This window comes from Mastomys coucha, unplaced genomic scaffold (genome assembly GCF_008632895.1).
Source record: "Mastomys coucha isolate ucsf_1 unplaced genomic scaffold, UCSF_Mcou_1 pScaffold21, whole genome shotgun sequence".
NCBI lineage: Eukaryota > Metazoa > Chordata > Mammalia > Rodentia > Muridae > Mastomys > Mastomys coucha.
The window spans coordinates 174,592,971-174,615,246 of record NW_022196904.1 but is presented as its reverse complement, the minus strand read 5'-3'; the positions used below and the strand labels follow the sequence as shown (position 1 = coordinate 174,615,246).

The window sequence follows — 22,276 nt, the reverse complement described above, 5'->3', positions numbered from 1 at the left end:
ATCACGACAAACCGATTCCTTTCAGTTTGTCCCTAATTTTGTAGAGAAGTGGGCTATTAGACAATGTAGGTGAATGACTATTACAACTATATAGAACTTTCCAGTTTGTCAAGAGGCTCTCTAGATGGTACAGAAGAGCCATGGAATTGGTGAGATGCTGTTGGGAACGACATAAACTTCCTAAGGAATGAGCGAGAAGTGATTTTATAGGCCCCAGCCTGCTTTCGGGCCCACTGAAACCTTTGTGTCCTATGTCCTAGGTCCTCCTTTCAACCTCCATTAAATAGTCCCCTCTCATGTGGTGGCCATATTCCTAGGGCAGGCAGTGTTCTTTTGTTGGAGTCATGACTGCTAGTAAGAGAACATGTGCACAAAAGCAAAGCCATGCCGAGCTACAGCTGCTGAGGAGCAGGCTAAACTCAATGGTCCGCTCTGCACATCCATGGCAGTGTTCAAAGCCATGAGGCCTGGCACAGTTACTCGCTCTGTTCCTAAAAATAGCCAGTGTAACAATCTTTAAGTCAGCTAAGTCCATGGGTACATTGTATCTTATTATGATGCATCAGAGGCAAGAGGTAATTCTTCAGACAGAAAGCTCCCCAATGCTTAGTTACCAGAGTTGAGGCATTTTTGTTTTGTTTTGTTTTGTTTTTCGAGACAGGGTTTCTCTGTGTAGCCCTGGCTGTTCTGGAATTCACTCTGTAGACCAGGCTGGCCTCGAACTCAGAAATCTACCTGCCTCTGCCTCCCAAGTGCTGGGATTAAATGCATGTGCCATCACTGAGTTGAGGCATGTCCCTTAAGCTGGAAAACGTCTGGGCTGAGTTAAAAGCAGTGGGGTTTATGCTAATGCACCTTCTCCCTCTGCCATATGCAGATGCTGGGCATATGTATGTGTATTTGCATGTACATGGAAGCCAGAGGTCAACACTGAGCATCTTCCTCTATTCTTGTTCACCTTATTCTTTTGAGACAAGGTCCCTCACTGAACTTCTCACTAATTTAGTAAGACTAGCTGGCCAGCCAGCCTCAGGAATCCTCCTGTCTCTGCCACAGCTATGCACATTTTTTTTTTCATTTGAATGATGGAGATTCCAATTCAGATCCCCTAGTAACAGGAATGTTACTAACTGAGCCGTCACCCAGCCCTGCCGCTCTACTGTACTCTAATCCAATATTTCTTTCTCTCTCCTCTTCTTGTTTTGTGAGACAGGATCTCACTATGTAGCCCTGGTTGGCCTGGTACTCACTCTGTAGACCAGACTGGTCTCAAACTCACAGAGATCTGCCTGCCTTTCTAATAGATGTTCTTAAAAGAAAGTATATATTTGTCTCTGAAATGTAAATACACACACACACACACACACCCATGTATATATGTTTATCCATATATTTTACTCTGGACTCACTTGTATCTCACTTCTAAACTGGTAACCATGCAATCCCTGGTGTCTAGTTTGAACCTGGCATCTAGACACTACAGAAGTCAACCCCTACCATGATGGCCCAGCTGACTTGCCTTGTTTTTTTCTTGACTTTTAGAAGCTCTGGACTCCTTTATCCAGAGATAAAAGAGCCTTTGTTTGCCTGAAGCCTCTTTCTTCTCTCTCATTTACAATCTTTAGATCCAATGCTGCCCACATCCTAATGAGACACAAAATAGAGACTATGTATCTACAGCTTGACCCTTGCTTGGAGCACACCACGAGGGTTTTGTTGAAGCCAGAGTCGAAAACCTTAATGAATATGAAGGAGCTTAAGCCACACTTTTGTAGGATTAAGTGGGATTTATGGTGGCCGATCCTCTCTCTATTAAATAGAACTACAGGTGCGATCCCTTTGCTCTGAATCCTTTGAGCTCTTTCCCCTAATTCACTGGCTTTCACTTTTGGCTCTGGGTTAGAATTACTCCAAAAACATTAGACACATTCTGTGCAAGAGATCCCACACCCAGATATCCTAGCTCCAACACTGCTCACACTCAAGACTGGCTTGTGGTAGAGTCATGACCCAAAGTGTCAGCATCACTGTCACGGGGCTAGCTGGAATTAAGTTATCAGGTACCACCCCGGACTCTCTGAGTCAGAATCTCAGAGGTTAGGCTATTTTAATAAGGCTAAAACACCCATTTAAAGCAAGGATTTGTGCCATGATAGTTATTGTCTGACCCCTATGAAGAAGGGGGCGGACACTGAGATGTCCATCAAACCCTCGGGCCTTTCAGTGCATCTAGTTTACGATACTAAGTTTCCACAGGAAGGAGATCTTCCTGAATTTACAAAGAATGGCTGTAGTCATAAGCTAAGTGCTGCTGCACCCTCTCACACAACATTGGGTAGCTATTATACTTCTGCTGACACAAGTTAGACACTAGTTGGTGAATGTTGAAGCTGGGCGTAGGAAGGCATTTCTGTGGGCCTCTGTGCCAATCGCTTTTGAGAGAGGCTTGCCACGTTACACTATCAGGCTCTTGGCATGTCTGAGGTTAATTAACTTCCACTCTACTGTAAGTCAGGTAGTCTTGTTACTCAGAACTCAAGGTGTGCGCCTAATGCTGGGCATTGGTGCTTCTTTGTATAAGTTTCTATCATCACTTGGCATCACCATCCAAAGTACAAGGCAGATCACTTCAATGGTTAACTATGTATTAAGACAGCAATTAAAAGACTGGTTATCAATGGGGGAAGGGTCTACCTATCCCTGTCCCCGAATAACATCTGGCAATTCCTGGAAATGAATTGGCTGTTACAACCTGGGGTTCACATTTAGTTAGCAGAAACCAAGGACGAGGTTAAGTATCCTATGATGTACAAGATGGCTGCCAGAATTCAATATAGTTGAGGCTGGAAGCCCTGCTTTAAAGAGATGGAAAGTTGGATAATTAAAGAAACTTCACATTCCATGTTCGTATTGGAAGAAGTTGACATGTTCTTCAAGGGCTTGAACAATATGGGATACTGTGCTATATATATGGTTTAGGCATGACCTTTAGAGAGCTTTCATGGACCTTGTTAGATTACGTCCTCTGCCGTGAGAAAACAGCCAGTAATTGACTTGATTCCTCGTCGTTTCAAAAATAGCCACAGCACTTTGGTAAAGTGATTGTTTCCAGCACTGAAAATAGAAGCTAGGAGGAGGACCTATTGCTTGGTAACAGAGAACAAAGGCGGGCAGAAACCCTGCATTCGTGACCTTCACTTGGTGAAAGGCAGCGAGGCCCCCCTTAGGCTCCTTCTGGCATCCCCGCAACATCTTTCATTCTTTTGGTGGTCAGCACTCTGTTACTACCCATGTGAGAGTTCCTCAGAGCAACAGCAAGACCGTTAGCTGCGTACTTGTTCTGGGACCCATATCTTGGGGGTAAGCTGGGAGTCAGGCAATCTAAAAGGATGGACTCTGCACAGGGTTCTTGTGCACACGGAAGTTTGGTCTTGACATTTGCTACTCAACGTGTGATCCTTGGCCAGAAAACTGGCAGCACCTGGAAATCTGTCTGGAGCTTCCAAAGCTCAGACCCACCCTAGTTCTCCAGTTAGAATCTGCATTTCACTGAGACCCCTCGGCAGTTCTTACTCAAATTTGAGTATGAGTAAAACTAACCCAGATTAACCCAAAGCCTAATCCTTGACACTTGGTTGACAGGAGCCACATGCCTCACAACATATAATAGAGATTTAAAAAAATAAATAAATAAATGCTGACCTCATTAGTCATAGTAAGCAAAACCAAGTTTCTGTTTTGAAAATTTTTTTTACAAATGTAAAGGCTTTACAACTAAGAGGGATTATCATTGCTATTTTTTCTTTCAAGGCTTTGGTTTTTGCTATCTTAAGATTAAAAGTTGGGGCTGGGGGCTGGAGAGATGGCTCAGTGGTTAAGAGCACCGACTGCTCTTCTGAAGGTCCTGAGATCAAATCCCAGCAACCACATGGTGGCTCACAACCATCCGTAATGAGATCTGACGCCTTCTTCTGGTGTGTCTGAAGACAGCTACAGTGTACTTACATATAATAAATAAATAAATCTTAAAAAAAAAAAAAGTTGGGGCTGGGGTCATGGTGGTGCCTGCCTGCAAATTCCAGCATTTAGGAGGCAGAGGCAGAGGCAGGGAGATTTGGAGTTGAAGGTCAACCTGGATAACAAAATGGGACACTGTCTCAAAAAACCAAAATAGTTTAAAAACTATAAGTTGGGATCAAAGTTCTTTTTATAAACTTTTTTTTCCCAAAACACTGTTAGAAGTCTAAATGATCACAGGCTGTAAGAGCAGTTTGATTTTACAGGTGCCTCTTTTTGATTATACGTATTTAAGAGTGTTTTCTATTGATGCTATTAATCGATTGGGGGAGGGAGGCACGTGTGTGTGCACGCACCGTGGCACCTGTATTGGTACAGAAGTCAGAGGACAGCTTGTAGTAGTTGGCTCTCAACTTCCACCATGTGGACCCTAGGGATCTAGGTTCCATAGCTCAGGTCATCAGGTTTGGTGGCAAGCACCTTTACATACTGAGCCATCTTATCGGCCCTACAAGTTTAATTGTGTCAACGATTACAGCCTCCATGTTAACAAAGAACTCAGAGCTCCTAGTGTTTCTATCTTAATACTCTAGCACCCCACTGGAATGAGATAAGGAGGCACTACTGTACAACAGGCTATGGGGTTCTTATCATTTCCATACATTCATCTTCTAACAAAATCCAGAAGAAAACACGAAGATACTCCCCCATTAATCCTACACCAACCACACTGAACTGAAGAAACAAAACTCTCTTTTTTTTTTCTGATTAAAAAACAAGGAACTGCAGCCACCTTTTGAAGTCACCGTCTTGTTCTACAGAAATAATAAGTGACATCTTTATCACCAAAAAAGAAAACAAAAAAATCTGTTGAGCCACTAAAAGGCAATTATAAAAAAGCCAACTGTGTCATCCAGAGCACCATGGTAACCCACATCACCAGGGCATGAAAAAGCGGTTGTTAGTCACTAGAATCAAAGCCAGTTGGCAACTTGGCTTGCTAAGCAACACCACAAAAATAGCAGAGCAGAGGCTCATTATATGCAGGTCTGACCTGTGTAGCTTGGAATCCAGCTCCAGAAGACTACCCAGGTCTCCCCATCAACCTGAACCTGAGGCTCCCAATCCAAGTCTAATCTATCATTCTTCTAACCAGCATTTACCGAAGCCTGTTGTGTCTGAGGCAGATGGTTCCATAACACACACGTTTACTTGGGTTTTCAGCTGAATAGAAGCTGTGAAATGCCAGATAGAGCAAGAATCGTTGTGCTAGAAGAAGCATGGTGGGGCAGGGTTTGCCTGAGACGGAGTCAAAGAGAACCAACAGCTGACCATCAGAGTACAGAGAGAACTGTGAAGAGTAAAAGAGAGCCGGCTGTAATGCAGCATAAAATAACTATATTCTCATGACCATGATCCTGCGTCATCCAGAAAAAGACGGAGTTATATTTAGGATCATTAGTAGAGGCAAGAGAGGGTACAAGCGATTTTAGAACTGTCACCATCAAAATAAAAGACATGCTGCTTTGGCATGCACAGGGAATAAAAATTGTGTTTGACAAATACCTCATTTTCTTGAGTTTCCGATTTTGGTAGAAGAGACCAAGGCATACGAGAATGGCTTTAGCACATGGCGATGCATGGTCTCTGTTCTGCCTTTCTCTTTCTAGCTCAAACTCCTGCCTCAGCTGGAATGCCCCTTTCTTTCATAATCGCTGATCACGGTCCTTTCAAGGCCAAGTACAAATTGCAATTCCTCAGAGAAATGTTCTTAGATTGCCCAAGGACTTATTGCTCCTTCCTCTGTTCACTCGCAGACGCCCTTGCCTGTACCCCAGGCTGCCTCTTACCATCCTTTGAGCGAAGGCCCTTTCTCCCTTTGTGTTTGCGGTGTCTGTCTGCCCTGGCTCTGGCGCTGTAGGGAATAGTCCTGAACTGAACTCCAGTGATGAAGGCCACAGGGAGGCAGAGGAAAGTTGTTGGTTTCCCTAACGAGTGGAACACAGCCCAGAGGAAAACTTGGATGTTGCTACCTGCTTCCCCCCACTCAGAGCCTTTACACATTTACTGCCATCTTTTGGGGGATCTTTTGCTTGGAGAAACTTCTTCCTGTACTTTGGGATTCAGCTCAAATATCTGGGGACTAAGGAGTCTACACTTACCCACAAACCAGGTGAGCATGTTCAAATAAAATCCCATTTTGTAATAATTTGTCAGCTAGTGTTCTTCTTTCTGCTTAACTGCAGACCCGAGAGCCCACGGTGGTGTTTATCTGTTACTATATCCCCATGCGGAACAAAGACCCATCAATACAAGGAAGGCAGGCAGGAAAGAATGGGGAAAAAAAAGAATATCAGTTTGGTAAAGAACATGGACCAAGAAATAAGAGGGCTGAAGATTCCAGGTTCCAAAGAGTGTGCCTAGAGGCAAGCCAGCTTTGAAGAACACCAGGAGAGCATGCAGAACCTCCTTTGAGAAACCCAAAGGCTTGAAAGAAGTTAGGAGCAGGCCACATGCATCTGGGGAGGTTAAAACATAGAACTGGGGTAAGCTACAATACACAGTATCTTTTGAATAAGAGAGAACCCGGGAGAAATGATAAGAAGAAGACATGGGATTTCACTGCAGCCTGTGGGATTTAGATGAGATAAAAAGACAGCCCGATCATGAGGGCTGGATGGCCTAGAAAGGGAGGCTAACTCTAAAAATGGAAAACACTAGGAATTAGAATCTCATTCAGGTTCCTTGATGCTCCTTTTGGCCCTGGTTGTATTGTTATCTATTTCTTTTGCCAGACTAGGCCGAGGGATTGAATGAGCAGAGAGAGTACTGCAGGAAAACATTATAATGACCACACTGAAAGATATTAAAAAACAAAAAGAAGAAAAATAAACCTATGATTTTGTTATCATACATAGTTATTTTCATTTTTCTTGTTTCCCTTTATTTTCTCCCTGTGCGTGACAGACCCTGCTTTGTCTACTGTTGGCTTTGGTGATGCAAAGATTCACAGCTAAATTTCCAAACCTCACTAATTACTTAGCAATACTTAACACGTTTAATAACATCTTGCCTTTAATTTTAACCAGTGTCCTTCCATATTGTGTCTCAATGTCACTAACCAAAACATTGATGTTTTGACAAGGCCTCTATTGGAATTAACCAATGAAATGATAATTCTTTCTACTGAAAAAAAATTTCACATCAGAATTTGGGGTATGAGGTAAAACACTGACTTTTAAATTATTCACCAGTGAAAAGATTACAATCTGTAAGTGGGGCAGGAACAGTTCCTTGGTGGTTGGAAATCCTTTAGGTACAGATCCCTTGCAAGAAGACCCAGGATTGAAGAGGGTACACCTTGTAGTCCCATAGTGGACTGTCACAACTGTATTTCCAGGCTTTAGGGTTCAACTAAAATGTGTAAACAAATCAATGGATGAGCAAAGACTGCATGAAACAGCAGTTGGCTATTTTTACAGCCATGCTAGTCTGCAGGTGGAGTAACAAGCATAGGTGGGTGGAGTGGCAAAGGAGATGCTATTTGGCAAGGCATCGTTTAACAGAGTTGAACATCAGCACTCTAAAGCTCATTGGGGCTCTGATGTCAGAAAACAATCTCATGTCTTTTCTGGGTCTACACAGGGTTAGTTTTCTCTTAAAACAGTCTCCTAGGGAGTAAACTGTATGCTAAGTAAAATAAGCCTCAGAGTGTCTATATCATAAACTACACTTCCTATATTACAGTGCTCAATCTTGAGAAAACTGTAGTAGAAATAATATATGAGGCAATCACTCTAGGGATTATACTAGACCATTAGATTTGTAGATCATAGCAGGATCCTGTTTTTCCTCCTTTATCTTCTTTTTTAAAAATGTAAGGCTGTGCTTATGTGCAGTTATATATTCAAAATACTACTAAGAATTATTTCATGAGAGGCAGGGGAGATGGCTCGGCACTTAGAAGTATGTGCTTTTGCGATGGACCTGGGTACCATTCCTAGCACCTATATTGGTTGCTCATATCTGCCTGTTCTAGGTTATCTGATGCCCTCTTCTGACCTCTGTGGGTATCTGCACATATTGTGCACATACACACAAGCAGGCAGACACACATACACATAAAAATAATTTTTAAAAAGGTTATGTCATGATAATGGGATTCTTTTAGATGTTTTCCACACTTTTTCTATTGTTTTATATCTATTTTTTTCTACATAAAGTATAGAAATCAATAAAATTCAGTACAATTCATATGCAATCAAAATATGCCATTTACTCAGTTGCTCTGACCTCTGTGTTTCTGTTGCATCTTATCTACTACAGCATTTTATCTTAATGGCTCTTGTATAGGTTTTTGTAATGGTTTTTGTCTTATGCTATAAATATATCTATATATTGAGCTATGACTCACAAACTGTGATGTCATCGGATGTTATGGGAAAGATGAGTTAGCCTGCTTTCGAGCTTGCAACAGGAATATTATTCTCGGCCTTGTGTTCTTGGCTTCTGGGAGTAGATTTTGCACTTCATATACTTGTTCTGTCTAGTATAGACTGGCCTAGAACTTGAGGTCCTTCTGCCTCTACTTCTGAGTGACTGCAGGTTTGCATCACCTTGTCTTAGAACAGCATTTTGGATATTAAAAATAATTGTAACAGTTGTTTCTAAAGAGAGAGAAAAACAATATAGGTAGTATTTTCCTCTACTATTTAAACTTTAATACGTCCTGCTCTACAGTCCAAAGCTATTAGGTTAAAGACTATTAAAGATTCATTTACTAGAGCTCTCCAGAACTTGCCTATTAACATTATATTAGATCCTTGGCAATCCATTCACGCTTTCAAAAAACATTATGATGTACTAAGCAAGACATGGTGGTGAATGCCTATAATCCCAGAACTATGAAGGCCAACACAGGAAGATTCTGACTTCATATTGTGTATTTAACAATACATATGATGAACTGGGAGACAACTCAGTTGGTAAATGCTTGCCTCATAAGCAGGATAATCTCAATTCTATCCCAAAGATCTACCTAAATAGTTAGGCCCAAATACGTATGGTGGTCCACATGTGTAAGCCCAGTGCTGGTGAGATAGAGGCAGAGGCAGAGAGGCAGAGAGGCAGAGAGGCAGAGAGGCAGAGAGGCAGAGGCAGAGGCAGAGGCAGAGAGGCAGAGAGGCAGAGGCAGAGGCAGAGGCAGAGGCAGAGGAAGAGAGGCAGAGAGGCAGAGGCAGAGTGTCAGGGCTCACTGGTCAGCTTGCCTAGCTTAGTGGGCAAACGCCAGGCTAGTGAGAGATACTGTCCTCAAAATGAGGTGGGTGGTATTCTTGAGAAATGACACCCAAATTTGTCCTCTCACTTTAAACACAAACACACGTGAGTTTGGATACAATAGAGCTTTACAAGGGATGATTCTAGAAAGGGTGCCCCCTAACCTGAGTACTAAAGAGGGAGTTGGTTCTGGATAGTCAGGATGTGAATGTCAAGCCCATCATATTCTCATACAGTATAAGAAAGGGGACAGACAGATAAGCCCCGTGCTGTGGGTAGCTAAAGCTCTGGCAGAGAGTAAAGAGTGCTGGGGTTGTAAATGTGGTCAGACAGTGGTCACCAGGGTTCCACAGCCCTATCTCTGCTTAGACTCTACTCTTTGGATGGTGGAAGCAGCCAAAGGGTTTTAAACAGAGGATTTAAAACCTGGAGATTATTTTAGTGACACTAGAGAGGACAGACTGTAGGGAAACAATGGTTTGCAGAAGCATAACTTCTTAGGAGACATTTTCATAAAGGAGCGATAGCTAACCGCAGCTAACACTTAGCACGTGTGTTAGGTGTAATCAGCATTACAATGCAGTAGTCTTAAGATGCTCAACAGCCTTAGGATAAATACTATTATCTTTGTTAAATAATGAAATAGATGCAGGTAAGTGATTTGGTCGGGACTAGTACCTAGACAGTGTCTAGTACCACACTTTCTGCTGCTAATCTCAGCCTCATTTGTTTAATGTCCATCTCTCTCATTGGATTGAAACTTCCATACAGACAAGGAGTCACATTGGCAGTATTAGCCACTGTGTGTACACCCAAGGTACAAATTACTTGTTGAATGCAACAATGAATGATCTACAAAGAAGAAATAGTAAGATAAATCATGTAGGTTTAAGAGTCTGGATGCGCCGAGCGATGGTGGTACACGCCTTTAATCCCAGCACTTGGGAGGCAGAGGCAGGCAGATTTCTAAGTTTGAGGCCAGCCTGGTCTACAGAGTGAGTTCCAGGACAGCCAGAGCTATACAGAGAAACCCTGTCTCGAAAAACAAAAAAACAAAAAAACCAAAACCAACCAAACAAAAGAGTCTTGATGCAATATTGATAATTAGTATTTTCCTAAGGAGAGATGAGAGGTCTCTTGCTCTCTCTTCACATGCACTAAGGACAGGTCACATGGGGACATAGAAAGAAAGAGGCAGCCAGATGCAAGCCAGGAAGAGAGTCTGAACCAGGAACTGTGCTAGCCAGAACCTTGAGCTGGGACTTCTACCATCTAGTCTAACGGAAAGAGGAGTCTCTGTTGTTTAGGTCATCCCGTCTACAGTGTTTGGGTATGGCAGCTCCCAAGGACTACACCAAGGCAAACATGGAGGATGGCCCAAGAGAGGAAGCTTGAATCTCACTTAGAAGAGGGAATAAAATAGTCATAAGAGACAGATGGAGGGAGGGAACAGGAAAGGAGAGGGTGGCGAGGGGAATTGGGGGTTCAGGATCAGGTGTGGGGAAGGACAGGAGAGATGGCTAGATGATCATAAAAGTTAATGGAGGGCTGAAGAGATGGCTCAGCGGTTAAGAGCACTGATTCCTCTTCCTGAAGGTCCTGAGTTCAAATCCCAGCAACCACATGGTGGCTCACAGCTATCTGTAATGAGATCTGACACCCTCTTCTGCAGTGTCTGAAGACAGCTATCATGTACTCACATATAATAAATAAATAAATCTAAAAAATAAGGAAAAAAAGGTATGGGGTGAACCAACCATTAAAAAAAAAAGTTAATGGAAATCTGCAACTGATGGGAGTGAAGAGATTGGGGGCATCTCCAGGACGAGACAGAGACATGGGGTAGAGGAGGCACCCAAGAATCAATGGGGGTGACCTTAGCTGTGACTCACTACATTGGGGATATGGAACCTGAAGAGGCCACCTCCTGTAGCCAGGCAGGAACCCCAGTGGAGCGATAGAGACACCAACCCACCCCAAAAACTTCCAACCCAAAATATATCCTGCAGGTACGGGGGATAAAGCAGAGACTGAGGGAATGATCAACCAATAACAGGACCAATTTGATACCCATCCCACGGGCAAGCACTAATTCCTAACTCTATGAATGACTCTCTGTTATGCTTGCAGACAGGATTATGTTGTCCTCTGAGAGGCTCCACCTAGCAGTTGACTCAGACAGATACAGACACCCACAGCCAAACAGGGGATGGAGCTTAGAAACTCTTATGGAAGAACAGGAAGAAGAATTGCAGGCCCCAAAGGGGACAGGAACTCCACAGGAAGACCAACAGAGTCAACTAACCTGGACACATGGGGCTGCCAGAGTCTGAACCACCAATCAAAGAATATTCACAGGCTGGACCTGGACCTCCCTGCTCATATGCAGCAGATGTGCAGCTTGGTCTTTATGTAGGTCCAGAACAACTAGAATGCAGGCTATCCCAAAAGCTGTTGGCTATATGTGGGATATGTGCTTCTAGCTGAGCTGCCTTGTCTGGCCTCCATGGGAGAGAAATTGCCCAGCTTCGCAGAGACTTGAAGTGCCAGGGTAGGGGGATATTGGGGGCACCACTCACTCAGAGGAGAAGGAGTCAGGGAATAGGGGAAAGAGTGTGGGAGGGGTGGCTGGGAGGGGGGCAGTGACCAGGATGTAAAGTGAATAAGTAAAAATATATAATTAAAACAAAACAAAACAAACAAACAAACAAAAAGATTAATACTATAAGGATGGGTAATAAAGGAAAGGTTTCTGTCTTGGCACACTGGAGGGCCTACGTTGTCTCTTCTGGAGGAAAAAGAAGAGGCACTTGCAGTGGTCAGTGAACAACCCCAATGACTCTGTGTTTGCCTTCAGTCAAATAAAGAAATATGAACCTTACCTATTTACAACCCTTATTCAGTGCTTCCTTATAATTACACGGAAGTCTCTGTGCTTGTTCTGAGAAAAGCAGTACGAGTCATTCTCTGCCATCAAGGAACTCAGTCCCATGCGAATAAATACTATTCCCTTTGTGAAGCTGGCATGCCAACTGGAAAACTTGTTTTCCTTTTCTCTACCCCTAAAGACTGCCAACCAATCAGTGCAAGGATAGTATCCTACACAGACCAAGAGCTTTGGGTCATGTGATCTGCTTTCGAATCTGGGTTATACAGCTTCAGTGGTGATCTAGGAATAACCACCTGACCCTTAGGGTCAGTCCTTGTAACTGCAGAATCAGATAAGGAAAGGTAGGTAGAATCCTACAGTGGAGTATATGTTAGTGGTTATTACAATTATGAAAGCTGCTTTTGTAACCCAAAGAGTCAGGAAAAAAGGCCGTTTTTTTTTAACCACCATACTAGGCAGCAGACATTCCAGGTTGGAGGTACAAGGTCAACAGGAGTCAGAGTAACAGATAAACAGGCTCTGGGCATCTCCAGACTTACCTGGTTCAACCACAGTTCAGCCAGTTATTGTCTAAGGGATGTTGAGTAAGTCATGCTATCGATCTAAGCTTTAGTTGTTTTATCTACAAAACAGAGTTCATAATACCTACCCAGGAGGGCTGTTCTGAGTATAAAAAAGACTTGGCCTGGTGCCTGGCAGACCTGTCACTCAATTAATGGCAATGGTTGCTCCTATTAATATAATCATTCCCCTCTTTTGCCTCCTAAGGGATTTATTTAGATGGTTAAGTTACTTGAGATTCGAGGAAGTGAGGGAAATGGAGGAGCTATTAAGACTAGCTTAAAAGTTATTTTCAAATAGAAAGAAAAGCAGTTTAACTTGGCTTTCTTCTCTTAACATGTGGTGTATGCATAAGTCATAGAAATTGGCCACTGTTCTAGGGCTTAGTGCCTGATATAACCTCCTTGTTAATGAGTCGTTGTCTCCCACCCAAAGTAGGTCTTCCAAGAAGTGTTAATAAGGGCTCTCTGAGGGTGTTTAATTCTTCTCCAACTCTAATATAAACTCAAGTCACCCGAGGGCTTGTTAGAAATGCAGATTTCATCTAGGAGAGTTAGAGTAGGGCACGGAGTTCTGCATTGCCAATGAGCTCCCGTGTGACTTCGAAGGATGGCGCTCTGAGGAAAGTGGCGAGGTGCCAAAAAGACATTGCAATATCATTGTCATCGGCCCAGTGCTTGTTATCATGACCTACTTCTCTTTAATGATCTACCTAATAACAGACTATTAATAGAATACAAAAAAAAAAAAGCCTTGTTTTAGACCAGATTCAGAAATTCTGCATATGGAGTCATTTCAAACCAACTATTTTGAACAATTTCTTGGAACACAAAGTTTGCTTCTAAAGACTGCATACACTCTAAAGACTTGTATACACTATAGACTGTTAACTTCCTGAAGGCAGTCTTGCTTCCACTGTTACCTACAACTGTGTATCAAGAGATACTAAGGGGATGAATGAAAGGAATCACAGAGTCTCATCAAAAAAAATCTTCTGGTCAGAGGCTGTACATCTAGTGGGATACCACCCCTTGAGTGGTTGTTCAGGGGTGTCCTGGAGAAGCCCACCCAAACACTGCAGGCTATGGTTATTGCTCTGACTGCTCACTACAATTTCATGGTAAGATCCTATTGCTTAAGACACCATATATTTTGCTCACAAGAATGGAGGGAATCGAGCTGGGTAGTGGTGGCGCTCGGCTTTAATCCCAGCACTTGGGAGGCAGAGGTAGGCGGATCTCTGAGTTCAAGGCCAGCCTGGTCTACAGAGTGAGTTCCAGGACAGCCATTGGCTACACAGAGAAACCCTGTCTCGAAACCCCCTTCCCCCCCCAAAAAAAAGAATGGAGGGAATCATGATGGTACTGACTAGGAGGCTCCCTTGTGGTTACCTTCGGAGTACTGGAAGGTGCTATGTAGGTTCCTCGAGCAGGGGAGCCATCCACAGTCTTATCTACCTGTGGACCTTGTGACTCGAAATAATGACCTGTTGTGGTGAGTTACCCATGGCTGCAATAGTGGCAAGCTTGTTACGGGGTAACCCACTGCTTTCTGATTGGATTTAGGCCCACTTTACAGGAGGAACAAGCCTGGTCCTATACATCTGGCCAAGAACCCATGGTTGGGGAGCTCACAGGCCCTGGTAGGGGAGAGAAAACCCACCACTAATTATTCTGCGGAACGGACTTAGTATCAGACTGCCCTCTAAATCGGTGTCTCTACCTGTAGGATAGCATAGCTCGCAGACCTTATTGTCGAAGATTCTTTGTCCAGTAGAGAGTGGTTAATCAGAGGCTTACGACTGGTCAAAGCACAGAGAATAGGTGTTAGAGCTGGGTGCTCAGTGCGATAGATATCTATATCATCACTGGCCCCAAGGTTCATGTAGAGTCCCAGAAGACAGGCAGACACATTGTAAAAGCCAAGGCTTGGGGAGGACCAGAGTGAAACAGTGTATCCTGGACAAGGCAGGGTCATAGCATTCATAAACTCACAGCTGTTGTGGCTGAGCTGCTGTGGCTGAAGGACAGGATCAAGCCAGTGAACACTTAAGCCAGGGGAGGAAGGAGTTTCTAAGTCCCCACATCTAACAGAGGAGCTGTAGAATGGCTTTTGGGGCAGGAAGGATCAGTTTTCTTTCGTGGTGTGACCCCTGATAGGCTGTCTGTACTCTTGTGGATATGGGGGGAAAGAGGACAAGATGTTGGGAGAATCGGTACGTGGGCTGGATCCAGGAGCAGTTAAGAGGAAGAATGGGGCTGAATATGACCACAGTACATGATATAAAACAACCAAAGAATAAAGTTATTTTTAAAAAGTGTCTTTCCTGCACTACAGGACAATGAGACTCAACCTAACTGGAGTTGCTCTCAGCAGAAAGGTAAGCCTTGGTAAGCCCTAGGGTAAAAACTCCAAGTGGGAGAGAATGGATGCGGAATATGGCAACCCGTGCGCCAAGCAGCCTGGAAGAGGCCTGGGGCTCAGACATCTGCCAGGAAGACTGGAAGACGAGACCATGTTCTGACTATTCTCAGTGGTGACCCTGGAAGTAGATCTGATTAAAAACAAAAATCACATGGCTGTTCTGGGACAGATGTGGTGAACAAGAGGGCAGGGCAAACACAAGGCCAAGAGGGCTGGCTTGCTCTAAAGTAAGCAGGTGGATTTTTTTCTTGAGTGAATTTGTACTAGGGCCCAGAAGGTATTACTCAATGAGAAACCCCATATACGAAGTCAAGCGCCATACAAGTTGCTGTGGCACCATGCTTGAGGTTAGGAGGGATGGGAAGATGGTGATGGTGTTGAAAGAAACCCATTCATTTGGGTGCAAGTTTTCTGGAGTCTTCACTCTGAAGAAGTATTTCCTTAGGTCCCCTCTACCCTACTGTGAAGAGCAAACAAACACTGTCGGCAGTACACACACTCTACGGCTTTGGCTAACTTTGAACCCCTAACCTGGCCATTTTGTATGTCAGTTAATGGCTGCTAGTAAGTTAAATATGGAGAGGAATGCTCAAGGAGCTCGGTGCCTATCCCCCCTCACTCAAAGGGGCAGAGCTAGAAACTCTGGAGATGTCTGTCGGTGTCTGCTCTGTGTATGGAATACGCTGTCAGCAGCTGGAGCTGTCCAGCAATGGAGTTCATTCTCTGGAGTGAGCTTCCAGCTCTAGGACTTCGAGACAAAAGGCTATGGGACTCTGTAGAGAGGGAACTCTGTAGTGTGTAGTAGGGTATGCAATAAACTCCTAAGGCTCTCCTGGGCTCAGTCTCACAATACCTGGCACTTGGTAGACAGAATTACAGGTGAGAGAAAAATGGATCCGAAATATGAGTTAGCTGGTGAGCCAAGGAAAGTGGAAGAGGCCAGGGGCTCAGCCAGCTAGCTGCCAGCCAGGTAGAGAAACATGAGATATCCAGGGAGCCAATAGCAGGCCTTCCTGGAGTTTTAGCGCCATAGATCAGAGGTATTGCTTTGGGTACCTGAAGCCTCCTATGGTTATGAAGGGCAGTTATCTTTGAAGGGGGATAGGAGCTGGGGAAGGATAAAGACCACTGCTCACCCTTCTTAAACTCCTCCAGTACAGTGTCCAGCCGGGTATCATTGAAGACGCAATGCAGGGGCCTGTTGTAGAAGCGGGTGACTGTGAGCAGCGGGGTACAGTCGTCCGGGTCCACAAAGGCCAAGTCTTTGACGAACAGAATGTCCACAATGTTGTGCCTCTGGTCGCCCTCGTACACCGGGATGCGGGTGTAGCCACTACGGAGGATCTCGGATACAGTGGCGAAGTCAAGCACGGCGTCGGAGCGCAGCATGAAGCAGTCCCCGAGGGGGGTCAGCACCTCCTCGACTACCTTGGTGCGCAGCTCCAGGGCGCCCTGGATGATGTTGAGCTCTTCCTTCACCAGGTCGCTGTAAGGGTCGGCGGCCCGCAGCGTCTCCAGCAGCTTCTCCCTCGTGTAGAAGGTGCTGATCTCCTGGCGCAGAGCCCAGTCCAGGAGGCGGCCCAGCGGGTAGCACACGGGGAAGGCGGCCGCCATGAGGAGCCGGGTCAGGCACACACTGTGCGAGGCGATGGCCAACCCGTGGCGCGAGCACACCGAGTACGGACAGATCTCGGCTCCCAGGAACACGGCGCCGGTGCACACGAGCGCCGGCAGCCACGGGAAGTGAACCCCCGCCTCGCCGGAGTCCTCCCCGGGGTCCCCGACGCCCGGCGGCAGCGAGGCGTACAGCCAGCCGGCCAGCGCGGCATTGGCGCCGGCTTGGCCCAGGAGCAGGGTGCAGAGCAGATGGGTCCCCCTGCCGCGCACGGCCTGCACGCGGCGCGCCTGCTCCTGCTCGGCGGCCGAGCCACTGTTCCGCAGCACCCGTAACTCCACCGGGTCCAGCGAGAGCAGGCTCAGGCGCAGGCCGCTGAACAGGGCGGACAGGGCCAGCAGCAGGAGCGCCCCGAGCGCTCGCAGCCACGCGGGCGGCAGCAGGTCCCCACCCGGGCCGTAGAGGCGCGGGCGGACGCGCAGCAGGAAGCCGCCGGCCGCGCCGTGGTGGTGCCAAGCGCGCCCGTCCCAGGCGCACAGCGAAAAGAGCTTCCCGCCGCCGCCCGCGCCGCCGCGCTCCGCCTCGCCCTTCCGCAGCTCCCGCACCCGCACCTGGACCAGGGCCGAGCCCGCCACGCCCCCGGGGCGCAGGGGCCCCAGGACCTCCACGTCCGACGCCCAGTCGCTCTGCTCGCGGCAGCGCTGAGGTCCCGGGGGACGCGTGGGGACCGCGCTGGGCGCCGCGCCGCCCGCGCCCGGGGGCTCCTCGATGAACACGAGCCGCGGGGCCCAATCGCCCGTGCCGTTCTCCCCCGGGGCCAGGGAGGGTGCGGGCACAGGCGCGGCGGGGACCGGCGGGCCAGGCTGGAAGTAGACCCGCAGGAGGAAGCTGGTGCCTTCGGCCGCCCGCAGGGTGCCCCCCTCCAGGGACACGCGGCCTCCGGCAGTGTCTTCCGGCCGTAGACCCAGCAGCCAGGCAGCGGCGGCCGGGGGCCGAGGGGACAGGGAGAAGAAGAGCAGGAGCACGGCGCCCCGGCTGCAGCAGTCCCGGAGCCTGACACCCAGCGCTGCTGCCGCCGCGGCCGCCGCCGCCATCCTGCACCCGGCGCGGCTGCACGTGATACTGCAGCAAGCCGAGCGCGAGCTGGAGGGAGGGAGGAGGAGCTGGAGCCGGGAATCCGGCCCCAGGCAGGTCACCACGTGTGCTCCCCTTGCGCGCGTGGGCTGGAGGCGGGGGTGGGGGAGGTGATGATAGGAGTGGTAGGAACCCGCCCGGGAGCGGTCCCCTGCGGGCGGCTGGGGATGGCCACGCACCGTCACAGTGCTTAGCTTGGATACACTTAAGTGTATCTGAGCCCTGGGAAGGCTGGGTATGGAGCATGGCCTCCTACATCTGTCGTTTTTCCTCATTAACCTCCCCCCCCCCCCATTCCACTCCCTGCCCTTATGGCGAATTCCCGGCAGTGATTCCAAATTGCAGGCTCACTGCCTCCCATTCGACCCAGGAAATTTCCCAGTGTTTTCCTTCTGTCTCTCGTGTTCTTGCATCTAATTAAAAGATATTCTGATGGTTGGTCCTATGAAATCTGTGAAAAAATTTGGCCTCAATTCTAGCTAATCGTTCATATTGTAAAAATTTCCAAATTATTTAAGTTCAACTCCTTGTCTAAGATACCAGTGTTCATCAAATAAATTGAAATGCGTTATTGAGACTATTTTGGGATAGAGTACTATGCATCCAGGAAAAGATTGTACAATATCCAATGTCTATGATGGGAAAGCCTCCAAAGCAGTAGAAAAATTAGTAAGGTTCAGAACGGCGATGCAGTATGCCACGATTTTGTTAAAAGTATTCACGAATGAAGTCCGTGCACATGCTCGTGTATGCCAATATCAGGTTTTAAATCGGAAGGATGCTCGAGAAATGCAATAACAAGATTAGTCTCAATGTACAGATTAACAAGAAATTGTTAAAAAAAATACACGGAAGCACCTCTGCTTTTCACTCAGTTCCTTCCACGGTTTACATTAAAGGCAGGAGATGGACATTGGGGTAAAACTCCTATCATTTTGTCATATCTAAATTTGTGTACCCACCATCACCATAGTAAAAATACACATCTGACTCTCCCCCAGCAAGATCTGGGAGATTTCCCCCGCCCTCCCCGAATTGCTCACGTTATTTCTATCCACCATCTGCCAGTATTGCTTTATTTTTATGCCTCAATTCTTAAGTGTATGTAGCAAAATTCATTTTTTTTTGTTATATTGCTATGTATGTTCCATTGCGTTTTGAGACTGGGTCTCATGCTGCACAGGCCAAGCTCGCTAGATTGCCAAGAATGACCTCACACTCCTGATTCCAGGATTATGCATGTGCACCACGACTCTGCTATGCTATATACACGTTGATGGATGCATGTTCGTGTACCCATCACAGTAAAACCATAGTTCTATTCTGACCTGGGGATGTAGCTTGCTTGCCTAGCACACAGTAGGCCCTGGTTTCCACCCTGCACACCACACCTGCACGTGGAGTTGGGGGTTCCATCAGCAGCCTTTTCCCCAGTAGTGGTTTGTCTAATCCTGCTAGGCTGGCTGGCCAGCAAGCCCCTAGAGTCCTCCTGGCTCCAATTCACTAGCACTGGGATTCCAAGCAAGTGGTATCAGCCCTCACCCCTTTGTATTTCTGGGGATCTGATTCTAGCCCTCATGCTTCATAGCAAGCACTGTACTGAGTTATATCCCCACCTCCTGAAGTTACGTTTTTAAAGGTTCATTTTTTATTTTTATTTATTTTGATAATGAGGATTAAACTTGGGGCCTCTTGAGTGCTAAGCTATCTGTCTCTAGTTTTATTTTCAATTGACAAATCATAATTATTTATGGGGAGTGGTTGGTACAGGTATGGATATGGAATGATCACATTATGGATATGGAATGATCAAATGTCTTTGTAGAGATGAAAACATTTAAAATATTCTCTTGGTGCTTTGGAGGTGTTCTGGATATCAGCCGGAATCAACTTGCTGTGTGGTGGAGCACCACCATGCTTATTCCTCCCACGGAACTGTCACTTTGTAGCCATTGAAGACATCTCCTTTTCTAGGTCAACCTCCTGAGTAGCTGCTGATAAACACCATTCTACTGGGCTCCCATTGGTCTGACTTTTCCTTTCTTTCTTTCTTTCTTTTTTTTTCATAGAGTACATGTGTATTTTTAGATTTTAAAATAAAAAAATGGCTTTATTTGTGTATTTGCCTGTGTGCATATGTATGCATGTCGGGTAGGTGGAGGCCAGAAGAGAGTGTCAGACCTTCTGGAGCTGGAGTTATAGACAGTTGTGGGCAGCTCCATGTGGGTGCTGGGAACTGAACTCTTCCTCTGAAAGAACAAGTGCTCTTAACTGCTGAGCCACCTCTCCAGTCTCTCACTTCTCTCTTCTAACTGGGCTCCACTACCCAGTAATCATGTGACTGTCATAAAATAACCCAAATATAATCTCATTTTTTCTACTCATGAAGACTACAAGGGACAATGTGCTTGGTACAGGCTAACAGCTCAACACATGACAACAGATCTTATTATTAGGAACATTAATAGATTTTTGTAGTTTTAAAAGTAGTATTACAAAGGTCAAAATGCATGGGGTGCCCATCTACAATAAAACCCCTACCTCTAACTAAGGCTCGGGGAACATCATTGAAGAGGGGAAGGGAAGATTGTAAGAGGAAGAGGGGAAGGGAAGATTGTAAGAGGCAAAGGGCTAGGATTCCGGCCTGCTGGTTACTGTTTTCTATATGACAGGGGAGATGCACCCCACTCATCACATCTTAGCAGTATGGTTGCCTAAATGAAACCTGAGAAATGACAGTGTGTACAGGGGAAGTCTCACAAGGCCCTACCCTTAGATGAAGAGCAGCAGACGATCAATGGCTGTTGAGAGAACGAGCCCCCGATAGGCTATCCAATCCCTACCCCTTAGCTCTAAGTGTCCATACATATGAGCAAAATTAAATAAACTCAGCAAGTTGTACTTACATATTATTTGTTATGTACAATGTAATTATTATATTAACAATACAATAACAATATAGTTATTAACAATAATAACTAAAGAAAAAAGAGGCTATGAATTTGAGAGGGAGCGGGCTGGGGGTGGGGATCTTCATGGAGGAGGTTGGTGTGAGGATAGGGAGGTGGGGTATAAGTATAGTCCACATATTTGAAGTTAAGAAAAATTTTTAAAACAGTTAAAAGCAATAAAAAATAAATTAAAAAGAAATAGAAGACATACAATATTTTCCCAATTCTTCAAATGCCTAAACTCTTCTATTTACATCGTGTGTGTGTGTGTGTGTGTGTGTGTGTGTGTGTGTGTGTGTGTATGTGTGTTTTAGTTCCCAAGTTTTTCTCTCTGTGGACCCAAAGTTATACATTCTCACTAAAATCTCTCATGTCTCTCCTAGCAAATTTCTTCCCCCCTCAGCCAAACCTTCTAACACAGACACTGGTTTTTCATAAGGGTTCTTGAACCTTTACTAAGCCAAATACTTGATCATTATAAGAGTATCACCTAACAGTTTTATCAAGTGTACATGAGAACCCTGTGAAGTAGAAAGAATTACATCAATTTTACAGGGTAGGCTAAATGGCTAGTAAGACATTTTTGGATTCTCTGTTCATGTTCCTTCCATCATGAAGAATGGAGCAGCAAACAAAATGAATTCTTTCAGAAATATTAGACTAGGAATTTAAATCCTAGATTTCTGATAAATATGCTTATGATAATAACATTTTAACACAGAAGAGCATGAATAAAATAAGTTGTAGAACAACCAGAGATAAATGTGCAATCCTTCAGGCATATTCTTTTAAAAATTTCTACATACACTTGGGCTCCCTGCATTTTCTGTATTTTTCTAGTTATTTACAAAATTCTACAAACTGAGATCTCTCCTTTCAATGTAACAGAAAATTCTTGCAAAAATAATAATATTCACTCTTATCCACTCCTTCCCTGCTCTCAAGAACCCCATCAGTGCCTCAGGCACACAAAGTGTGAGTTTTTCTGCCAAGCTGCATTGCAGCCCCTCATCAAAGTCAGTTTATAGTGAGAAGGGAGGGAGAGGGGCATGGACTAAGAGTGAGCATGTTCTCTGTCCCATCAGATCTATAAACAAGTGTTAGGCTTAGAAATTCAGTTAGTTTTCTGAGCCCAGTTCCTCATCTGTGAAATGAGTCTTCAGCTCTCCACCCCTTCGTGAGTCAGCATGTGAGGGCTAATGACCCCCAGGTGAAGATCATCTAGAGAGAGCGAGTACTTTTCCTCTAGCCGAGCATGAGGTCTCGGAAAAGTACTGGGTTTCCTGAGCTCTGCTGTAACTGCAAGGATCCTTGGGGGCAGGTTTAGCTATCTGATTGTCCTACAAAAATAGCTCCCAGAAACCAATGTCCCCTGTCTTCCTCTTTGTAAGGTAACAATTCCCCACT

At 45.6% G+C, this 22,276-nt stretch overlaps 1 protein-coding gene across 2 annotated transcripts in view; it reads right to left on the bottom strand.

The window, feature by feature from the left end:
* Positions 1–18,014, bottom strand: part of Cnnm1 (cyclin and CBS domain divalent metal cation transport mediator 1) — a 59,801-nt gene extending 41,787 nt beyond the window's left edge. Inside the window, exon 1 of one of the 2 annotated variants that reach the window (XM_031390381.1) lies at positions 16,306–18,014. In XM_031390381.1, the coding sequence (XP_031246241.1) occupies positions 16,306–17,878 (1,573 nt within the window). In that variant the 5' untranslated portion in view covers positions 17,879–18,014. The remainder of the gene's footprint in view (positions 1–16,305) is intronic. The other variant, XM_031390382.1, reaches the window with a different exon arrangement.
* Positions 18,015–22,276: the final 4,262 nt, after the last annotated feature.